Below are 18,639 nucleotides of genomic sequence, written 5' to 3'. Positions count from 1 at the left end.
AATGTACGCCGCTTATCTAATTTCACGATCAGCCAACAGCATTCAAACTCTCAGCATATAAAAGTATGTACAGAAATATGAACATATTAAAAGGTGGACTCTTATTATTATTATTTTATTATTTATTGTCACAGCACACACCGTTTTGCACTGTAGAATTATGTATCTACTGCATCACCAAATCTCCATATGTAAAGGACCTTGTATTAGGCAGTTACTTTACACAGGCTTTGTCATTACATTTTTGTATATTGTTTTAAAGATGCAATTCCATATATACATATAGAATTTACATATACAGTGCTGCTTGAAAGTATGTGAACCCCTTGAGCAGTTTAGAGTTTTCAGTTGTTTTACCATGATTTTCATATTTTGTCATCACCAGTTTTCCATGTATGAAATGTCAGGTTTATGTTTATCAATTGCATGTACTTGTTTAGAGGGAATTGTGTGAGTAGACAAAAAACTACATGAAACATGGAATGAGTCTATGTGCAAAAGTAAGTGAACCCCCAGCTGTGTTGGTAAAGTCAGGTAGGTAACAGATTCGGTGAAACACATTTGGGTGCTTAATTAGTCAATTAAGCAAACCAATCAAATGAGAAAGGAAATATCCAAGGACATCAGGAAGAAGGTACTGACAGCCCATCAGTCTGAGGAAAGCTAAAAGACCATCTCCAAAAGATTCCAACTCCATCCATCCACTGTAAGACAAATAATGTACAAATGGAGGGCATTTAACATGACCGCAACCCTGCCTAGAAGTGGGCGCCCACGGGGTTCACATACTTTCAAGCAGCACTGTATTATGTTACAGGCTACCTTTTGTTGTGTGTATTGCTAAACTTTTATTGTGTGTATTTAATTGTGTGTTGTATGAAGCTACTGGAAGCCTAAACTTCCTTTGGGATCCCCCGACTGTCCAGATGTGAGTGCAGATCCAAACAAGCCAAGTGCACTGCCAGAGGCAGCTTAGAACAGCTGAGGTGAACACCTGCATAAACTCAACTCACCCATTATACTTGAGAGAAACAGATTCATAAATACGTTTAATAAGCATACGTCTAAAGAAGCTTCAAGTAAAATAACTTTAGCTTTACTTTGTGCTTTTATTTGTGGAACTTTTTAGATGAGATTCAAACCTTGTCATTTGTCAAAGACCTTTATACTCCAGTGGGGTATACCAAGTAAGTTAACTCCAAAGAATTAGTAAACCTCCTAACAAAGGAGACAAAAGAAGGCAATGGTTTCACTCTCCTAGCAAAACAAAGCCGTAGGGCGCTTCTTTTAGAAGGTTTACCACTTACTTTGAGTTAACCTACCAAAGTTTGTCACTAAACCACATAAACCCCCTTGATCAGCAGGGTAATTATAAGAAGTTTATACTGGAGGTCTTTCAAAACACCCCATCTTTTAACCACAAGGTAGGGTTCCAAATCATGTGGTGCCTATAGGTGATCAAAAATAAAGGACACAGATGCTGTGTGAGTTTTGTGTCTTGGTCAAAATGTCAGCACACAACCGTGTGGAAATTCCATGTAAAAATACTATTATTGACGACACACAAACACACATATCAGAACTATCCACTAGCATGTTAGCCCAAGAAAAAGCATAAAAGATCTTTAAACATGAGATAAAAAATTCAGAAATCACCCAGATTTTCTTACCCAGTGAAATCACTTTCAAACTGTGACTGACGTCTTGAGGTCATAACCGGTATTGCATTATGTTCTGTTTTACATTTACTGATTCGTTTCTGTATAATCTCTCAGTTTTCATTAATAAAGAATTTTAACAGTTAAATAATTATTGACAAATATTAATAAATACATGTAATCCCATATATTTGCTACAATAAGGATGTTCCATACAAAAACATTCCATAACATTACAACCCCAAGCTGAGTTTCTAGTTTAAGTAAAATAATGACGAGTGGAATTATTTTCGTGAAAAAATGGCAAAATGGCACTCAACAATCATATAAGTTTATTGATTCAAATCTGAAAATAAAATAACTACTATCTCTACAGTCTAAACAAATAGCCATATGCTATGGTTTCTGATGGGATTTTACAATGAATAATGATACTGTCATTAAAACAGTTCCATGATTGTTTATGTTTATGTTAATGGAGGCATGTATAGTTTTTCCAATAGAACCCAGAGGAGCTGAGGGAGACTCTGCAGTGAAGGGGCCTTCCTGCCTCTACTCGTTTCCACTGTCCTCATTGTCCTCCTCACTGTGATCATCTGCCCGCTGTTCTCGAGCAGGGTAGTCAAGGATGTGGCGGTTGGCCTGAATGAGGTACTGCTGTTGTTTGAAATGCACCTTCAGAATCCCTTTGATCACAACAAAGGCAATGCCTCCCTGTCAGGAAGATCAGCAAAAGCTTTAGAACCTTGGCCTCAAAACAACAACAACAACAACAACCCCTGACAGACAGCCAGCCAGGAGAGCTGGCATCTCTCCCCCGTCTACTCACTAGGATGGTGCGCTGCAGGTTGGAGGTGATCCTGCGGAACATGAGGCGGCCCACCAGGTTGGCGATGGAGGGGAAGATGAGCGCCCCACACAGGGTGCGTGACACGGACACATGGTCCCCTCCGTAGCCCCCTTCAGCTGGCACACGGGGAAGAGTACGCCCCAGTCCTGCACACACAGGAACAACTATAAGTACTTCCCATGTCATTACGGTCAGCGACGGCGCTACACCGGGGCTAAGGGGTGCTATAGCCCCGGCAAAAAAATTTGTAGCCCCAGTTAAGCCCCTCTAGCATTTAAGCACTGTTTTGCAAATGTCGAGGATGATTTGAGAAATGTACCAAGGCGACTGAGGAAAAACTATAAAGGTTCATACGTAACGTATGCATTCTGTTCCAATACAATCCATGCTTGCGTGTTTGTACTGCGCCTGTACCCCGTTTGCCCTGTGCTGTGTGTGTGTGTGTGTGAGAGAGAGAGAGGGGACAAGAGGGGGGAGTAGGCCGTAAGGTGAACACTGTTTTCGTTTCAACCCGTTCCACTGTCTGGCATCTACACAATCTTTAGCTCATAAAAAAGAACGAGTCCTGCTAACCTACCAAAAAAAAGTTCGTCGCTGAAGTTCCAGTCGATTGTCGATACGTCTTTGTTTTATGCATAACTAGAGTCTTCAGAGCGTAATACGATTCTGGATGTCCAGAAGATCCAGAAGATCATGGACTCATTTGCACTTAACCACAGCAACAGACGCATTGTCCTAGCCTACTGTAAAACAACTCTGGTGATTTTTTTTTGTTTGTTTTTAATCATTCAAACAAGCTGTTCGCACTTCTCGTTGCGGCTGCACTTGTAGCCTATGTTATGAGTTTTACTATTAATGTAATGTAAGTTATGATGTTGTGATCCGAGACAATATTGTCAATGCATAGTTGTTTGTTTTCATTTATTATGCATATGGAATAAATACTTGTTGCATGTTGGATGTATTGTCTGGTTATGGGCAGGCGCATGGTCGCTGTCCGGAGCTGAACCTTTCCACGCACGTGAAACATTTCCGCCATTGCCGCTTGTATTACATTCTCGTGCTGTGTATCATAGCTGCTTTTATTGGGGGAAAAAACAAGAACCTCTTAATAAAGTAAGTGACGTCATGAAAATAAATTATTTTCTTAGCTACCCCACGTATCGGTCAAGCCCCCCCTTAGCACCGGGAGAGAAAAAATCCTGCCGCCGTGCATGATTATGGTCAAACCTTTCAAACAATGATTTACAAAACTGTCAACATACTGTATGTTATGTAAACACTGGGCATTTAAAAATGAACAAAAGTGAATGAATATGAAGATGGTTCGAAATAAAGCAAAGTTATGAGCAAAATGGCATGATTAATAATTTGTCAACAAGATTAAATACATTACAACTTCAGTTTTTCTTGTTCTTTACAGCCAACTGCACTGCAGATTTATTTGCCACAATGTTTTTGGAAGGTTTAAAAGTAATAAATTGTCTGTCAGAAATGAAACACCTATTTTAAGCACCAGATGCCTATTATTTATCACCAACCTGCAGGAAAGTGTCTTGGAGGTGTGCCATCACATTAGAGGTGCATTAGAGAACCCCTGTGCTTTGACTCACGCCAACAATATGCATAGCACTGGCAATATCCATATTCTACTGCCTTTTGTCTACTATTGCTTGATGATACAATGTCCCTCAGTTGTATAAACTCAATTTTTATTGAAGAAAAAAAAGTTGTAGTCAAACCCACGATGCACACAGTGAGGCCTTACCGGGGACGAGGCCATTAAGTTTGGCAGAGTGCCGCTGCCACAGCCGCACCACATAGTCCTCCCAGCGAATCATCTTCCCCAGGACCAGCATGACGGGAATGGTGGGCAAACCCATGAGCAGGAACAGCGGGTCGGCACGCTCCATCACATCTAAGCCCTTTTTGTGGCCTACTACCTGCAGAGGGAAGAGAAGAGTCACAGAGGGGTTATCGAGGAAAAGAAGGAAACAGAAGAAAAGTACATGCACTGACACACATAAGAGATATCAAGCTAGCCACTCATGTTGTATGTGCGTACCTGCATTACAGTGACAGCTCCATAGGTGACAGCTGACCAGTAGACAGTGCCAACCACCACCCCTGCAGCTGCAAATGGACTGACTCTAGACAGAGCTCTGTCAACCTGCTGCAGGAAATACACCAGTGGGCCTAAGGAAGGCAAAAACGGTATTACTTCTAAGCAGTCTTTAAGCAGCAGTCTTTAACAGTCTTTGTTAAACTACTTCAAAGGGGATTATTTTTATTGTAATAATTCCTCTGCAAGCTAATTGCTTAGAAGTAATTAAAAAGGCTAAATGTATGGGGAAAACATGACTAAGGTCAATAATTAAGATTTCTAAGGAGCACATTTACAAACTAATTTATTAATAAAAAAAACTACAGGAGGTTCGGCTTCTCTGAATAAAAGCGCCTGATATGTGACTGACAAACTAATAATTCCTATGTACCCATTTTGGGGAAGACAATGCTGTACTCAGTGCCACACTGTGGGCAGCTGACAGCCCCACCACCATTGCCCTTCTGCTTTTCATCTAGCCAGCGCTGCAGGCAGTTCTGATGGATCCACTTGGTGCAGCCTCTACACCGGCAGGGGCTCACCCACTCTGCCACCCGGTCCTCCCGCTCTGTGGCAAAGCATACCCAGCAGTGCCTACAGGTGAAATGTGGAGATGGAGTTATTCTTCCAAAGGCAAGCAGATAAGCACTCATGCCGTCAACCATTGTAAAAAAAAATGGAAAATATGAAATACATCAATAATAATAGTATAGTATTTCATAATCACATAAACAAGAGTGATAGATATAAAATTGTATTTTGCATTGAAGACTGTTTCTTACTATTGCTACTACTACTACTTCTTCTACTAATAATAATACTGTAGGCCTACATGCTCTGTTTGATGATCTGGTTGATAAAAACTAGCCGTTTAAACATCCCCTCAAACATCCTGACAATGTTGTCGTTAATCTCTTACTTTTCAGGGGGTTCGTCTGCACAGGCCATATTCTGTCAGCTTTGGTGTTTAGGTCTTTGACACACCATGAGTCAGTCAGCGCAAGCTTTATTTGCCTGAGGGGAAAAAAACGGAGATTCCTCTATTCCAGAATATTTAATGTGTAATTATTTATGTTAACTAACTGTGAGTCAACGGATGTTAGGTTGGGTAATTTCACAGATATCTAGTAAAGTGTAACTTATAACCAACATAGTTGTTATACAACCTTCCCTGAACTGACGCATGGTTCTGACATTGCTAATATGATACATAGTTTTATAAGACGGTGACAACCATTTACAGTAAGCAAAAATGTTTGAGATAATTAGATTGATCGATTACAAAGTCTGAAATGTAATGTGGCATAACTCTTGTATAAGATAATTGTGTTCACAGTCCACTTCACAGAAAATAACTAGATAGCTGTGTTCCAAATATCACTAGCCAGCTAATGTTTACTAACGTATGGTGGTCTAAACTGAAATAATTGCTAATGATTGCTAGAACCAAAGGTTGCTTCAACGACTAATCAAGGATGTTAGTGTTACCCACGTAATGTCCTTGTCCTTACCGCGATATTTGTATGTATGTTCAAGTTATATACATCGAGGCTAACCGATCCGTGGACTTTTCAACCTGTTCATAAACACATACACGGCTGACAGTTTTGTTTCCGGTTTGAACGTTCTCTTAAAGGAAAAGCGGGCCGTTTGCCGATTGTGTGGGGCAAATTCAGCCAGGCTATCGAGTCCTTTTTTTAATGTATTGTTTTACAGTTTACAGTACAATGTTTGGAACATACAAATAACTAGAAAGATAAATAGCTATGTTAGTGGTCGAAAAGTGACGTGCTTTTTTACCCAAAGGGTAGGTGCATTTGAGTTGTCGGACAGAAGTATTAACCACAACAACAACAATAATAATAATAATAATCATAATAATAATAATTACAACATAGTAATAATAACATTACATTAAAATGTTCTATATTCTGCTTTCTCATTTTTGTATGCAGAAATAATCATGTTCGTCTGCCCGCATCTGCTTGCAAATTTAACTCGATGATTGGTGTTCCACAGCGAAGAGGTTTTTCTAGTATGCCGATTGGATATTTTGACTGTCTGTCAACTCGGGTTCGCCTACCTTTGCTATGCACTTGTAGTTAGGTTGACAACACAGCCAGACAGCCGCTGGCCGCTAGCCCGAGTCTGACAGAGTCAGTTACATTTTCATGAATAAAACCGTTAATCTGGTTGAGCATACAACGTTTACCGAGGAATATACAAACCAGTTGGACTACCATGGAGTCTTATGACATTATAGCTAACCAGCCGGTTGTGATTGATAATGTAAGTATGATGTCACCTATCCACACCCTTACTAGCAACCGAAGTAGCCACGGCTAGCACGCTTAATAACCATTGTATTGTGTCGATTATTGTTCAAACAAGCAAAGGAGGCTACCTAGCTATCTTGTTCACCAGATCATTTTGGGTGTGTGGGGGGTGTGCATCGACACTAATTCATAATATGTCTTGGCTTTTGAAATCGGCCTAGTCAACAATTAACGTTACGTTCTCTTGTAGCTACAGCCATCCGGCGTAAGGATGGCTAGCGAAGCTGTTGGTCTGCTAAATCAGCTAGCCTAACTGTGACAGGCGCTTTTTTTTTGCATGCTAGATACCATAACTGGGAGTTTAAATGGGAAGGTGGCAAACATTGGCGTTTTTGCAAACCAGCCAATCATCATAACAGTCTTAATTGACATAGAATATTACATAACGTGACAGTATTAACGATTCGTCAGTGGTGTGAAGGGACGGTGGATGTTTTCCTCATTAGCTCAGGCATTAGCGTCCTGCAGCGATCATGAATTGGATAGCGTACGTAAACGTTAGCTAGCTTGCTAGCCTAGTGTTTTTTTCTGTAGCCTTTCAGCTAACAGTCGTTATCATATTGTTATTGTTGCTAGCAAAGATGGCTAGCAAGTCGCCGGCTATCTGAACCCCGCCTTGCCAGCTAGGCATTTGACTGTCATGGTTAAAAGCCACGATCAAAATCACATTTCATCTTTTCACTCAACTACAAAGAGTAACCTTATAAGTATAGCGTCCCAACATTGAGCTAATTATTTTGCTTTGTCAAATGAATGTGATGCTGCTGGATCCTGCTGTGACGTTATAGTATCCGTCTTTGTTGGCATGTACACATAGTATTATTTTAAACTACAAACGTTTGCACTTGAATGGATGATTGGATTTATCATCCTATTTATGTTACTGCTGACAATATTGCTTCTCATGCCCAAAAGAGGAAATATGTGAAATGAATAATTAGTGTCCTCTGACTGGCAATGGTGGGAAGCAAAACGGTCTGTAGCCAGACAAGGGCTTTTGGTTGTCAACTCTTTCCTCAGGCTGTGTCTCATGACAAGAATGTGAGAAGGGAACGTTTGATGGCTTAAGAGTCCAAATGTGTTAACTCATAAGACTAGGCTGCTGCACAGAGACCATTATTGCTGTATCTTTTCAGCTGTTAGCTTTTTGTCACATCCTTGTGTTTTCTTCAAATTCTTGTTACTCTGTTTTCATAGGGCTCTGGTGTTGTCAAAGCAGGCTTTGCAGGAGACCAGATCCCTAAATACTGCTTCCCCAACTAGTAAGTTATATGCATACTCACTGTGTGGAGTCATAGTTTACTATAAAATCACCCTGTCTTCTATCCTCACCCAACATAACTTCTCTGCCCCTAAATAAATCCAGTGTGGGACGTCCTAAGCATGTTCGAGTTATGGCTGGTGCCCTGGAAGGGGATATATTTATTGGACCTAAAGCTGAGGTAACTGCACTGAATACAGCTGACCTTCTCACAAAATCCATTCAATAGATATGACCATTGATGTTGGTATAGAAGATCATCCTAAACTGTGTAATATTACAGGAGCACAGAGGGTTGCTGTCTGTGCGATATCCCATGGAACACGGAATTGTGAAAGACTGGAATGACATGGAGCGCATCTGGCAGTATGTCTACTCCAAGGAGCAACTGCAGACCTTCTCTGAAGAGGTTTTTCAGAATTTACAGAATGTCTCTCTCTGCAGATGTGTCACTGTAACATTTACTTTTACGTTGACAATGGAAGGTAATGGTGGATGTTGTTGCTTTTAATCTACTTCTTAGCATCCTGTTCTGCTTACTGAGGCACCACTCAACCCCAGCAAAAACCGTGAGCGTGCAGCTGAGGTGTTCTTTGAGACCTTCAATGTTCCGGCCCTTTTCATCTCCATGCAGGCAGTTCTCAGTTTGTGAGTCTGAAAAATGACACTTTATCATTCCAGTATCATATAACTAGGTAATAAGTCCAACAACTCAGGTACAGTTAAATTTTTATTGTGTGTGTAAAAATATATATTTTTGTAGGTATGCCACAGGCCGAACAACTGGTGTGGTGTTGGATGCAGGAGATGGCGTGACACATGCTGTGCCCATTTATGAAGGTTTTGCAATCCCCCACTCCATCATGCGAGTAGATATCGCTGGACGTGACGTCTCTCGCTACCTGCGCCTGCTCCTGCGCAAGGAAGGCTATGACTTCCACACCTCCGCTGAGTTTGAGGTGGTGCGCACCATCAAAGAGGTACTCAAGCCAGCTGAGTTTATTTGTCCGTGGTGATATTGTGATACATGTTTCGTTTTTTGAAAAAAGGGAATGTCCAGAAAAAAGCATCTGTTTTGTGATTGCAGAGAGCTTGTTACCTGTCCCTAAATCCCCAGAAGGATGAAACACTTGAGACCGAGAAAGCACAATATACCCTCCCCGATGGGAGCACTTTGGACGTGAGTAACGATGTCTTTGTTATCATCATTTGACCAAATAATTGTCTGGTAACAGTATTTAGCAGTCATTATTTTTGCATCTTAAAGTAATGCGATACTTCTGAACTCTAATCATTGTTCTGTTTATTCAGATCGGGCCTGCACGGTTCCGCGCTCCCGAGCTCCTGTTCCGACCTGACCTAATTGGAGATGAAAGTGAGGGCATCCATGAAGTGCTTGCCTTTGCGATCCAGAAATCAGACATGGACTTGCGACGCACACTCTTTTCTAACATTGTCCTGTCTGGAGGCTCAACACTCCTGAAAGGTAAATTAATGGCGCATTTATGTATGTACTGTACATGAGTAGAATTCTTGTAATTATTCAAATGTATGTATGTGTAGACAGTATTAGTAACATTTAAATGCAGTATAACTTAACGGCATTATTTGATGTTAATTAGGTTTTGGGGACCGGTTGTTGAGTGAAGTGAAGAAGCTTGCACCCAAAGATGTTAAAATCAAGGTAAAGTAACTCTATTAAGAACAATTCCACATGTCATTATCTACATAATGCAATTCTAGCATATCAATTGCATTTTGTGGTTTGTTTATCTTTTCAACTAATGTGTTTGCAACAGATCTCAGCGCCACAGGAGAGACTGTACTCTACATGGATAGGGTAAGATCTCTAAGCATATCCCCACTGGTCAAGGGGTCCACTTTTATGCCATGGTTCACTTTGGATTTTATTACAATTTAAAATGACCGTGTTAATGTTTCTGGCTCTGCATGATATAATCAGCCGTTTATGGCTCATATATTTCCCGAGTGGAGGTGGTTTTATTTATATGTAAAATAAAATGCAGTACTTTAATTACACTTGCAAGTAGGGAGTTGCCAGATAGCCCAAATATCTCCATTGCACTCCGAAGCTTATACAACTGACAACCTAATATTGTTTTGACTCTCTTTCAGGGGTTCCATCCTTGCCTCACTAGACACCTTCAAGAAGATGTGGGTCTCCAAGAAGGAGTATGAAGAAGACCGTGCCCGTGCCATCCATAGGAAGACCTTTTAACGTGGAAAAATTGCACTAAGCCCCCAGCCACCCCTCATGCCTATAGTTTCACCCCCCCTCACCTTCCATCCTAGCTTTAATCTCCCAGACTCCCCTCTTGTCCTTATGGGCGGGGAGTTTCCTGGACTCCTCCTCATCGCAGCTAGGCATGCCTTCTGTTGCCCCATCTCTGCCCCCTCTAAGTGGGATCCTGCCAGGACTGGGAAAAGGATATGGGCAAGCGTTTGCCCATCAGACAGGTCTGCACCCCATCTATGACCATCAAACTTTACAAAAAAAAGGCTTCCGTGGGGCATCAGTAAATATTGGTAACTGTTTTTTGTTTTGTCCATTGATCAAGGACAGTGCTTATATGCTACACAAAGGTATTTATTACACTCTTTACTGTGCCCAGTGATATAGGATCATATCATCCATTCTATTGAATATGAAGGCAAATATTTTATGCTCTTATTATAATTTCATTCCAAAATAGAGAGGATTCTCAGCATTTCCTTCCCCAGTCATCTGTTTGATGACCCCCCCCCCCCCCCCCCCCCCCCATGGATGTCGAAAGTAAAAGTCAGTTCAAATTTGTCTTTTCACTTTACTTGTCAAAATGGTCACTGTGCAAGAACATGGAGATATCTGCAGTAAACGATGACAGTTGTTTTCCACTGCTCCAGTTTTCTGTAAAGAACACTAATGAGAGCGTTTGGTTGTGTCTCCATGTGTCTCTCTTTGACTGTATCAAGGCTGATACCACTCCAGTTCAGAACACCTGAATAGCATGATATGAGAAATAACGTAGTTGGTAGGTAGATTTGCTTTTTCTAGAAACTTGGAACAACTGTCCACCATAGCAGTGCGCGCTGTTGTAAAAGTTTGAACTTGTAATGGTTTCACCGCAATGGTGCACTGGTGGTTAAGGTTTCCTGAAATTTGGTACATGGTTTTTCTCATGTAGTAGATGACAGCAATTCAGACTGAACAATCGGCGATAAAAGGGATGAACCATGAGATTATCATCCATTTTTTTGTCTGAATGTCAAAACTGCTGTGGCTGATGGCAGATCCTCAAAGGCCACAATATGTCACTGGGCTTTAAGATTGTCTTTCAGAGAATTCAACCTTATTTTCTCATTTTTGATTAGTCTCCCCTTATTCATTGGCTCTTTGTTAGATTGACATTGTTGAACGGCTTCTAAATGGTGATGACAGTATTTTTAGATTTTCTTGTCCAGTAGCATCCTTTGCAATTGGTTCAGTCAGGATTGAATGACCACATGTTCACTGTTCACTTCATTATGAAATCACACGTGCAGAAGATGGAATCGTATAGAGAAGAATGTTGGAGTGCTGTAAGGTGATGCATCGGGTCCGAGAATGTGGAAGCACAAGTGGGTATCCAATTCAGTCTCTGTGCCCTGCTCAGGCTTGGGTAAAAGGGTAAATGTTTTTGTTCGGTGAATGTGGGGTGCTGCAAAAGGTTATTTACAGTCCCATTCTGTCCAGAATTAGATTCGCCTTACTATGGTGTCTGCATTGGAGCATCAAAAAAAATTGCTTTTTTTTTTTTTTTTTTTTAAAGGTTAACAATTCATCAGCCTTGTGTACAGTGGATTGCTATTCAAAAAAGAGAAAAAAAAAAGTCACGAAAGGACTAAAATGTACAAAACTGTTTCTTCAACTGTTGCTTTTACTTTTCTTTTTGTAAATTCAATATAATAAATAAATGAATTAATGACTGCTGTCTGAATTAACCTGTACTGTCTTCCATGGAAAAATGGCAGAAACATCTGCGGATGGCTTGTCAGAACATCTTTTCAGTGTAGCATATGCTCTCTTAGTAATGTTAGTCATTGGTCTTTATTTTCAATTGTACTTATGCATCCCCTTTTATACATGTCATTATACAGAAGTGGTTGTATTTGGAAATTGGCAGATCATTGAAATAAATTAAATGTTAACCCTGTATTCTACTGATCAGTAAATTGTATGGATCCACTGGCAATTTGTCAACACTGAAATGCAGGAAAACAAGAAAAACCTAATTTAACTTTTTTGATTGCTCTACTATCATGAAATAACCTTCTCGAGTTGCCATTAGCCAGTCATAATGCATAGGTAAGATGTTAACACTGGTCAGTTAAAGCAACCATATGCAGGTTTTTATGTATGATTTTGTGAGCAACTAGCTTTTATACAATCCTCAAATTCATTTTAATGGTATATAAATATAGCCATGTCAAGGAGAGACAAACCCACTTTTAACTTCCACTAGCTGCCTAGACCCAGGATGCTGTTTTGTAAAACAGGTATCTACAAGGACACCTTTCATAGGCAAACATCAATGAACTACATCATTGTAAGCTTGCTAGTTTTAGACAAAACTGTTCTGCACTTGCAATTCTTTGTACATTGAGAAGATCGCCCTGCCCTAGTTCATTTGAGTTACTGGGACATTTAGCTCATTTCATTTGATCAGTGGAAGTTATATAGCAGAGCTCCAAAATCTTCCCACTTACTCTGCCTATAGCATCTGGATGACCATGTTTTATAAGGGGTGAATATCAATTCCTTACTTACTTCTGTCATTTCATGACGTCCTAGCCCGTCCTTCTTGTAAAAACATGATTGAAGCAAGGAGGATCGAGGAATCAAGGACAGTCTTACTTGCAAAATGTGCATGCTCGTTCATTCAATCACTATTAAGAGATGTCAGTTGCTGATGATGCAGCGGCATGACCTCAGATTTAACATACCTGTCTAACATAAGAACTTAAGATCAATTAATTCTATATTGTAGCGACCGGCTGTCAATCGTGGTGTGCCCGCGCTATGTTTAACTCCGGGCACGCTCACGTTTGACAGCCTGGGAGAGGGGGAGGGGGCGAGACCCCCAGTGTTGATAGGCTACGGGGTCAAAGTAAAGGTGTTCGACTGAGTTCTGAGAGACGTGAGCCACGGTTTTTGAATGCTCCTGTGAACCTGCTTTAATAAACGAGTTAATAAGACCCTGACTCTTGGTGGGACATTACATTGGTGTCAGAAGTAAAAACTACTTCGGGAAAGTGATTAGGGAAGACCGAGGGTGTACCCTGTAGTTAGTTAGTAACAAGTTTAGTTTAGGCTAGTCAGATTAGCAAGACGGAGGAAAATGTTTACAGCCCGTGATATGTCTGGGGAAATGAGCGACAGAGACGGAGCCAGAGCAAAGGAATGGACGTTTGGGGACTTAAAAAGGGAGCTGCGGCGGCTGGAGGACAGCAGAGGCCACCTTCGGGGCACGATGGAAGCCATGGCGTCTGAAGCTGGATTTAACGGACGAGGGCCGGCTCGCGAACCAAAGTTGGAGGGGAGTGCAGCCACAAACGTCACCGCTGGCGCGGGAAGGATGGATGTAAACAAAGATGGCGGCGCCCAGTCCTCAACTGCAGGGGTAGCAGCTAGCTCCGTGAAGACCCCAAAATACAACGGGAAGGTGAGCTGGGAAGCTTTTCATGCGCAATTCGAACTGCTTGCTAAGTCACAGAACTGGCCACAAGAGACTAAAGCGTTACAATTGGCGATGTGCCTTACGGACGAGGCTTTAGCATGCTTGCTGCTCCTAGATGTGGATGAGAGAGAAAGCTACGGCGCACTGGTAGGGGCTCTCCAGCGACGGTTTGGGAACTTTACTGGAGCGGAGCTCCTCCGCAATGAACTAAATAATAGATTCAGAAGACAGGGCGAGCCGCTACGTCAATTAGCCAATGACATCGAGAGCCTTACCCGCAGGGCATATAGCAGCATGCCACCGGCTGTACAAAGCGAGTTAGCCCGCGACCGGTTCATGCAAGCCCTTTCACCACCCGAGCTGCGTGTGGAGGTGCAGCTGACACACCCACGGTCGCTGCAGGAGGCGTTGGAGAGGGCGTCAGAGAGAGAGACTGTCCGCGCCTTCACGCCCACACAGGAACACAGCCCTCAAGTCAGAGCAGCAGTGGAGGTCCCGCAAACGCCAGCATGGGCAGCGGAGCTGACAGAACTGGTGCGATCAGCCTCCCTGGGCACTCAACGGCGCCCTGACCACACTAGACTGTGCTGGGGCTGTGGGAGACCCGGCCACCTGGTACGTTCATGCCCCAAAGCACCCAGACACCAGGGAAACGACCCAGGGTCCGCATAGAGGGGACAACGCGGACCACGAACCACTGTCCCCCACACCCACCCTCAGACACGGCTGGCCCGATGGCGGTTGCGGTAGTGGGCCGAACTTCAATTGGGGACCTCTGCCACATTCCAGTCACTGTGGAGGGGGTAACGTGCGTGGCGCTGGTTGACACCGGCTCTACAGTGACATTAGTGCGGCCCGATGTGCTCCCCAGGCAAACTGTGTTGGAGCCAACCGCAGTCCACCTGCGGACGGTGACGGGGGAATTGTCACCCATGAAAGGAAAAGGGACACTGACATTTGTGGTGGGTGGTAAAACAGTGCACCACCAGGCCTGGGTGGCGTCAGTCCAAGACCCCTGCATTCTCGGACTGGACTTTTTGAAGAACACAGGCTGCCTGCTGGACCTTGCAGAGGCCACACTGTGCTTTCCAGGGGAACGCCCTGTCAACATGGCTCCACCCCCCTTGGGCTTCAACCCTGCAACACCCCAGGTAACCACTGTGTCTGCAAACACTGCTGAAGCCAACAAAAACCCCTGTGGGCCCCCACCCCCCCACTCACAGCTGAGTAGAGGCATGTTACAGCCCCCGCTACCCAGAACACACCAGCCACTACCCCCCTCACCTCACCTAGCCGCCCCACCTTCGCCACAGCCTGCACATGCCATACAGACCCCTAAGAGCTGGGCACCTGACCCATTAGCAGCCCAGCTCCCCCAAACGGAGGAGGGAAGTGTTGTGTCGGCAGTACGCGGCATATGGCGACAGAACTGTTCTCATCTAGACCCCCAACAGAGTGAGGAATTGTGGCAGCTATTGCTACATTTCAAAGACATTTTTGCGTTTAAAGAAGGCGATGTGGGGTGCACACACTTAATACAGCATGACATAGATACGGGCGACAGCCTGCCTATCAAGTTACGCCCACGTCGCCTCCCACTGGCACGCCAGGAAGCAGCAGACAAGGTGCTATGGGAGATGCAGCAGGCGGGCATTGTAGAACCGTCTGACAGCCCATGGGCCGCCCCTGTCGTCATGGTCCCAAAGAAGAACGGTCAGTGGAGGTTCTGTGTGGACTACAGACGACTCAACGGGGTGACGAGGAAGGACTCCTACCCCCTGCCACGGGTTGATGAAGCCCTGGACCAGGTAGCGGGGTCAGCCTGGTTCACGTCGCTAGACCTGAGGTCAGGTTACTGGCAGGTGCCCCTCTCCCCCTCTGCCAAACCAAAGACTGCGTTCTGCACAAACCGGGGCCACTGGCAGTTCAAAGTCTTACCCTTTGGTCTCTGCAATTCACCAGCCTCATTTGAGAGACTGATGGACAAAGTGCTGTCAGGAATCCCCCGGCGTGAGTGTGTGGTGTACCTGGACGACATTCTCGCCCACGGCCCCACTTTCCAGGCAGCTCTCCAGTCTCTGCGGCATGTTTTGGAGCGCATAGCAGCAGCGGGCCTCAAACTCCACCCGGAAAAGTGCCACTTCATGCAGGGAGAGGTGTCATTCCTTGGGCACAGGCTGGGCAGAGATGGCATCGGCACCATGGATGAAAAGGTACGAGCTGTCAAAGACTGGCCCACACCAACGGACCAGCAACAGCTGAAAAGCTTTCTGGGCTTAGCCTCTTATTACAGGAGGTTCGTGAGGGGGTTCTCCTGTGTGGCTGCACCGCTGTTCAGACTACTGCACAAAGGCCAGGACTTTGCGTGGACCAGCGAGTGTCAAACAGCATTCACCTCACTACAGAAGGCGCTGGGGGAGGCTCCTGTCCTGGCTCCGGCTGACCCCTCCCTCCCGTTCATTCTGGACTGTGACGCGAGTGGCCAGGGAGCGGGCGGGGTGCTGGCACAGCTAAGCCCAGAAGGTGAGAGAGTGGTGGCGTATTACAGTAAGACCTTTAACAAACACGAACGCCGCTACTGTGTCACACGCAGAGAGCTCCTAGCAGTGTTATCGTCCATCCGCCACTTTAAATACTACCTCTGTGGGCTACCATTCACCGTCAGGACGGACCACTCCGCCCTCCAGTGGCTCATGTCCTTTAAAGAGCCGGAGGGCCAGGTAGCACGCTGGATGGAGGAGCTACAGTCTTACGACTTTAAAGTGGTGCATAGAGCGGGGGCCCGCCACTCCAACGCCGACGCCCTGTCCCGCCGACCCTGCTCTGAAGAGGGTTGCCGCCACTGCGACCGGAAGGAGACACGAGACAGGGAGTTACAGGGTCAGGAGGCAGCCGTTGTCAGCCGGGCCACGGTGGCGGTGTGCTGTGAGCTCACCGAAGTCTCAGCGACGCAGTGGAGACAACAGCAGGAGGCCGATACAGACATACAGCCCGTGCTCCAGTGGGTGGAGATGCAGTCACGGCCACCATGGGAGGAGGTGGCACCACTCTCCACAGCGACAAAAGGGCTGTGGGCAAAGTTCCAGGCCCTGCGGCTCTCAGATGGGGTACTACAGCGAGCCTGGAAGGATCCAGCGACAGGAGAACTTAGGTGGCAGTTAGTGGTTCCCAGAGCAGAGAGACTGACCGTGCTGAAGGCGGTACATGGGGCCACGGGGGCCGGTCACTTTGGGGTCACCAAAACTCTCCGTCGCCTACGGCAGAGCTTCTACTGGGGGCAGTTCAGGAGGGATGTGGAGGACTTTTGCAGGCGGTGTGACAGCTGCACTGCGAAGAAGGGCCCCCCCGAACAGTCCCATGCCCAGCTCCAACAGTTCCTGGTCGGCGCACCCATGGAAAGACTAGGGGTGGATATTGTCGGTCCACTCCCCCTCACCGACAGCGGGAACAGGTATGTGCTGTCAGTCATGGACTACTTCACAAAGTGGCCTGAGGCTTACGCTCTTCCTAACCAGGAGGCAGAGACAGTAGCAGAAGCCTTGCTAGAAGGCATGGTCTGCCGCTTTGGGACGCCCCAAACCATACACAGCGACCAGGGGCGAAACTTTGAGTCACGAGTGTTCGCCGACCTGTGTCAAAGAATGGGCATAGAAAAAACTCGCACTACCCCACTGCATCCGCAGAGCGACGGCTTAGTAGAGCGCTTTAACAGGACCATGATCCAGCAGCTGGCCATCATCACCGCCAAACATCAACGCGACTGGGACAAGCGCCTCCCGCTTGTGCTGATGGCCTGCCGGTCCGCCGTCCAAGAATCTACGGCTTGTACGCCAGCCCTGCTCATGCTGGGCAGAGAGCTCCGCACCCCACCAGCAATGGCCTTTGGCCTCCCTCCTGATACCCCAGCTGTGCCCCCAGGACGAGAATATGCCAGGAGACTGCAGGACCGCATAGAGACAGCCCATGACTTTGCACGTGTGCAACTGCAGGGCGCGGGGGTGAGACAACGTAGAAACTACAATCTACACTGCAAGGGCCGCCACCTGGAGCCGGGAGAGCTGGTTTGGGTCTACAGCCCACAGAGGAAGAAAGGTCGTTGCCATAAGCTGGACAGTGACTGGGTGGGGCCCTGTAGAGTGCTGGAACGACTAGGGGAGGTGGTATACAGAGTGCAGCTGCCTCCACGTGGCAGACGAGTGGCCATACACAGAGACAGGTTGGCCCCCTACCACGGAGATGCTAACCCCCAGCTCCCTCACAGGCCCTCACAGACCCCCCCCAACAGCCCCCACACAGACACTCACACCACACCCCCCTCCCCAGTGCCCCCCTCCCCAGTGCCCCACTTCCCAGTGTCACTCCCCCCATCGCCTGATACTGCTGTGCCAGCACGGCCCCGGAGGCAGACGAGGCCACCGGCCCACATGAGTGACTTTGTTTAAAGTTTAAGTGTGTTGTTTATTTGTTGTTTCCTCGGGGTCGAGGAACTTTGATGTGGGGAGGTAATGTAGCGACCGGCTGTCAATCGTGGTGTGCCCGCGCTATGTTTAACTCCGGGCACGCTCACGTTTGACAGCCTGGGAGAGGGGGAGGGGGCGAGACCCCCAGTGTTGATAGGCTACGGGGTCAAAGTAAAGGTGTTCGACTGAGTTCTGAGAGACGTGAGCCACGGTTTTTGAATGCTCCTGTGAACCTGCTTTAATAAACGAGTTA

At 45.5% G+C, this 18,639-nt stretch overlaps 3 protein-coding genes across 4 annotated transcripts; 2 read left to right on the top strand and 1 right to left on the bottom strand.

Annotated features, from left to right (window-relative positions):
- Positions 1 to 1,967: 1,967 nt before the first annotated feature.
- marchf5l (membrane-associated ring finger (C3HC4) 5, like) lies at positions 1,968 to 6,222 on the bottom strand. 2 transcript variants are annotated; one of them, XM_080848152.1, is made up of 7 exons: positions 6,124 to 6,222; positions 5,532 to 5,626; positions 5,004 to 5,206; positions 4,574 to 4,704; positions 4,277 to 4,451; positions 2,488 to 2,654; positions 1,968 to 2,372 (listed from the first exon to the last, which is right to left on the bottom strand). In XM_080848152.1, exons 2-7 carry the CDS (start codon positions 5,558 to 5,560, stop codon positions 2,211 to 2,213), a joined length of 867 nt encoding a protein of 288 aa, XP_080704278.1. In that variant the 5' UTR covers positions 5,561 to 5,626; positions 6,124 to 6,222; the 3' UTR covers positions 1,968 to 2,210. The 2 variants fall into 2 exon arrangements, with proteins under 2 accessions (XP_080704278.1, XP_080704279.1); XM_080848153.1 differs by having other exon boundaries at positions 6,105 to 6,197.
- A 508-nt stretch (positions 6,223 to 6,730) lies between these two features.
- actr1b (actin related protein 1B) lies at positions 6,731 to 12,352 on the top strand. Its single transcript, XM_080847263.1, has 11 exons — positions 6,731 to 6,901; positions 8,146 to 8,210; positions 8,315 to 8,390; positions 8,493 to 8,618; positions 8,733 to 8,857; positions 8,973 to 9,189; positions 9,297 to 9,389; positions 9,521 to 9,695; positions 9,832 to 9,893; positions 10,009 to 10,049; positions 10,346 to 12,352. The coding sequence occupies exons 1-11, from the start codon at positions 6,854 to 6,856 to the stop codon at positions 10,446 to 10,448; spliced, it is 1,131 nt and encodes a 376-aa protein (XP_080703389.1). The 5' UTR covers positions 6,731 to 6,853; the 3' UTR covers positions 10,449 to 12,352.
- Positions 12,353 to 14,660: 2,308 nt separating this feature from the next.
- Positions 14,661 to 18,368, top strand: LOC308372289 (retrovirus-related Pol polyprotein from transposon 412; the record flags this gene model as incomplete). Its single annotated transcript, XM_080847449.1, has 1 exon — positions 14,661 to 18,368. One exon carries the CDS (start codon positions 14,661 to 14,663, stop codon positions 18,366 to 18,368), a length of 3,708 nt encoding a protein of 1,235 aa, XP_080703575.1.
- Between the last annotated feature and the right edge of the window lie 271 nt (positions 18,369 to 18,639).

Source organism: Sprattus sprattus (genome assembly GCF_963457725.1).
Source record: "Sprattus sprattus genome assembly, chromosome: 11".
Classification (NCBI taxonomy): domain Eukaryota; kingdom Metazoa; phylum Chordata; class Actinopteri; order Clupeiformes; family Clupeidae; genus Sprattus; species Sprattus sprattus.
This window is presented reverse-complemented; position numbering and strand designations above follow the sequence as displayed.

What these genes read in the sequence shown, in the direction of transcription:
- marchf5l (XM_080848152.1), bottom strand. Translation starts at nt 5,560, where the DNA reads ATGGCCTGTGCAGACGAACCCCCTGAAAA. An exon ending in CATTGTCTTCCCCAAAATGG is followed by an intron (nt 4,705 to 5,003) that starts GTACATAGGAAT and finishes TGCCTTCCTTAG; the next exon opens with GCCCACTGGTGTATTTCCTG. An exon ending in ACTTAATGGCCTCGTCCCCG is followed by an intron (nt 2,655 to 4,276) that starts GTAAGGCCTCAC and finishes CTGTGTGTGCAG; the next exon opens with GACTGGGGCGTACTCTTCCC.
- actr1b (XM_080847263.1), top strand. Translation starts at nt 6,854, where the DNA reads ATGGAGTCTTATGACATTATAGCTAACCAGCCGGTTGTGATTGATAAT. An exon ending in TTATTGGACCTAAAGCTGAG is followed by an intron (nt 8,391 to 8,492) that starts GTAACTGCACTG and finishes GTAATATTACAG; the next exon opens with GAGCACAGAGGGTTGCTGTC. An exon ending in TGCAGACCTTCTCTGAAGAG is followed by an intron (nt 8,619 to 8,732) that starts GTTTTTCAGAAT and finishes TCTACTTCTTAG; the next exon opens with CATCCTGTTCTGCTTACTGA.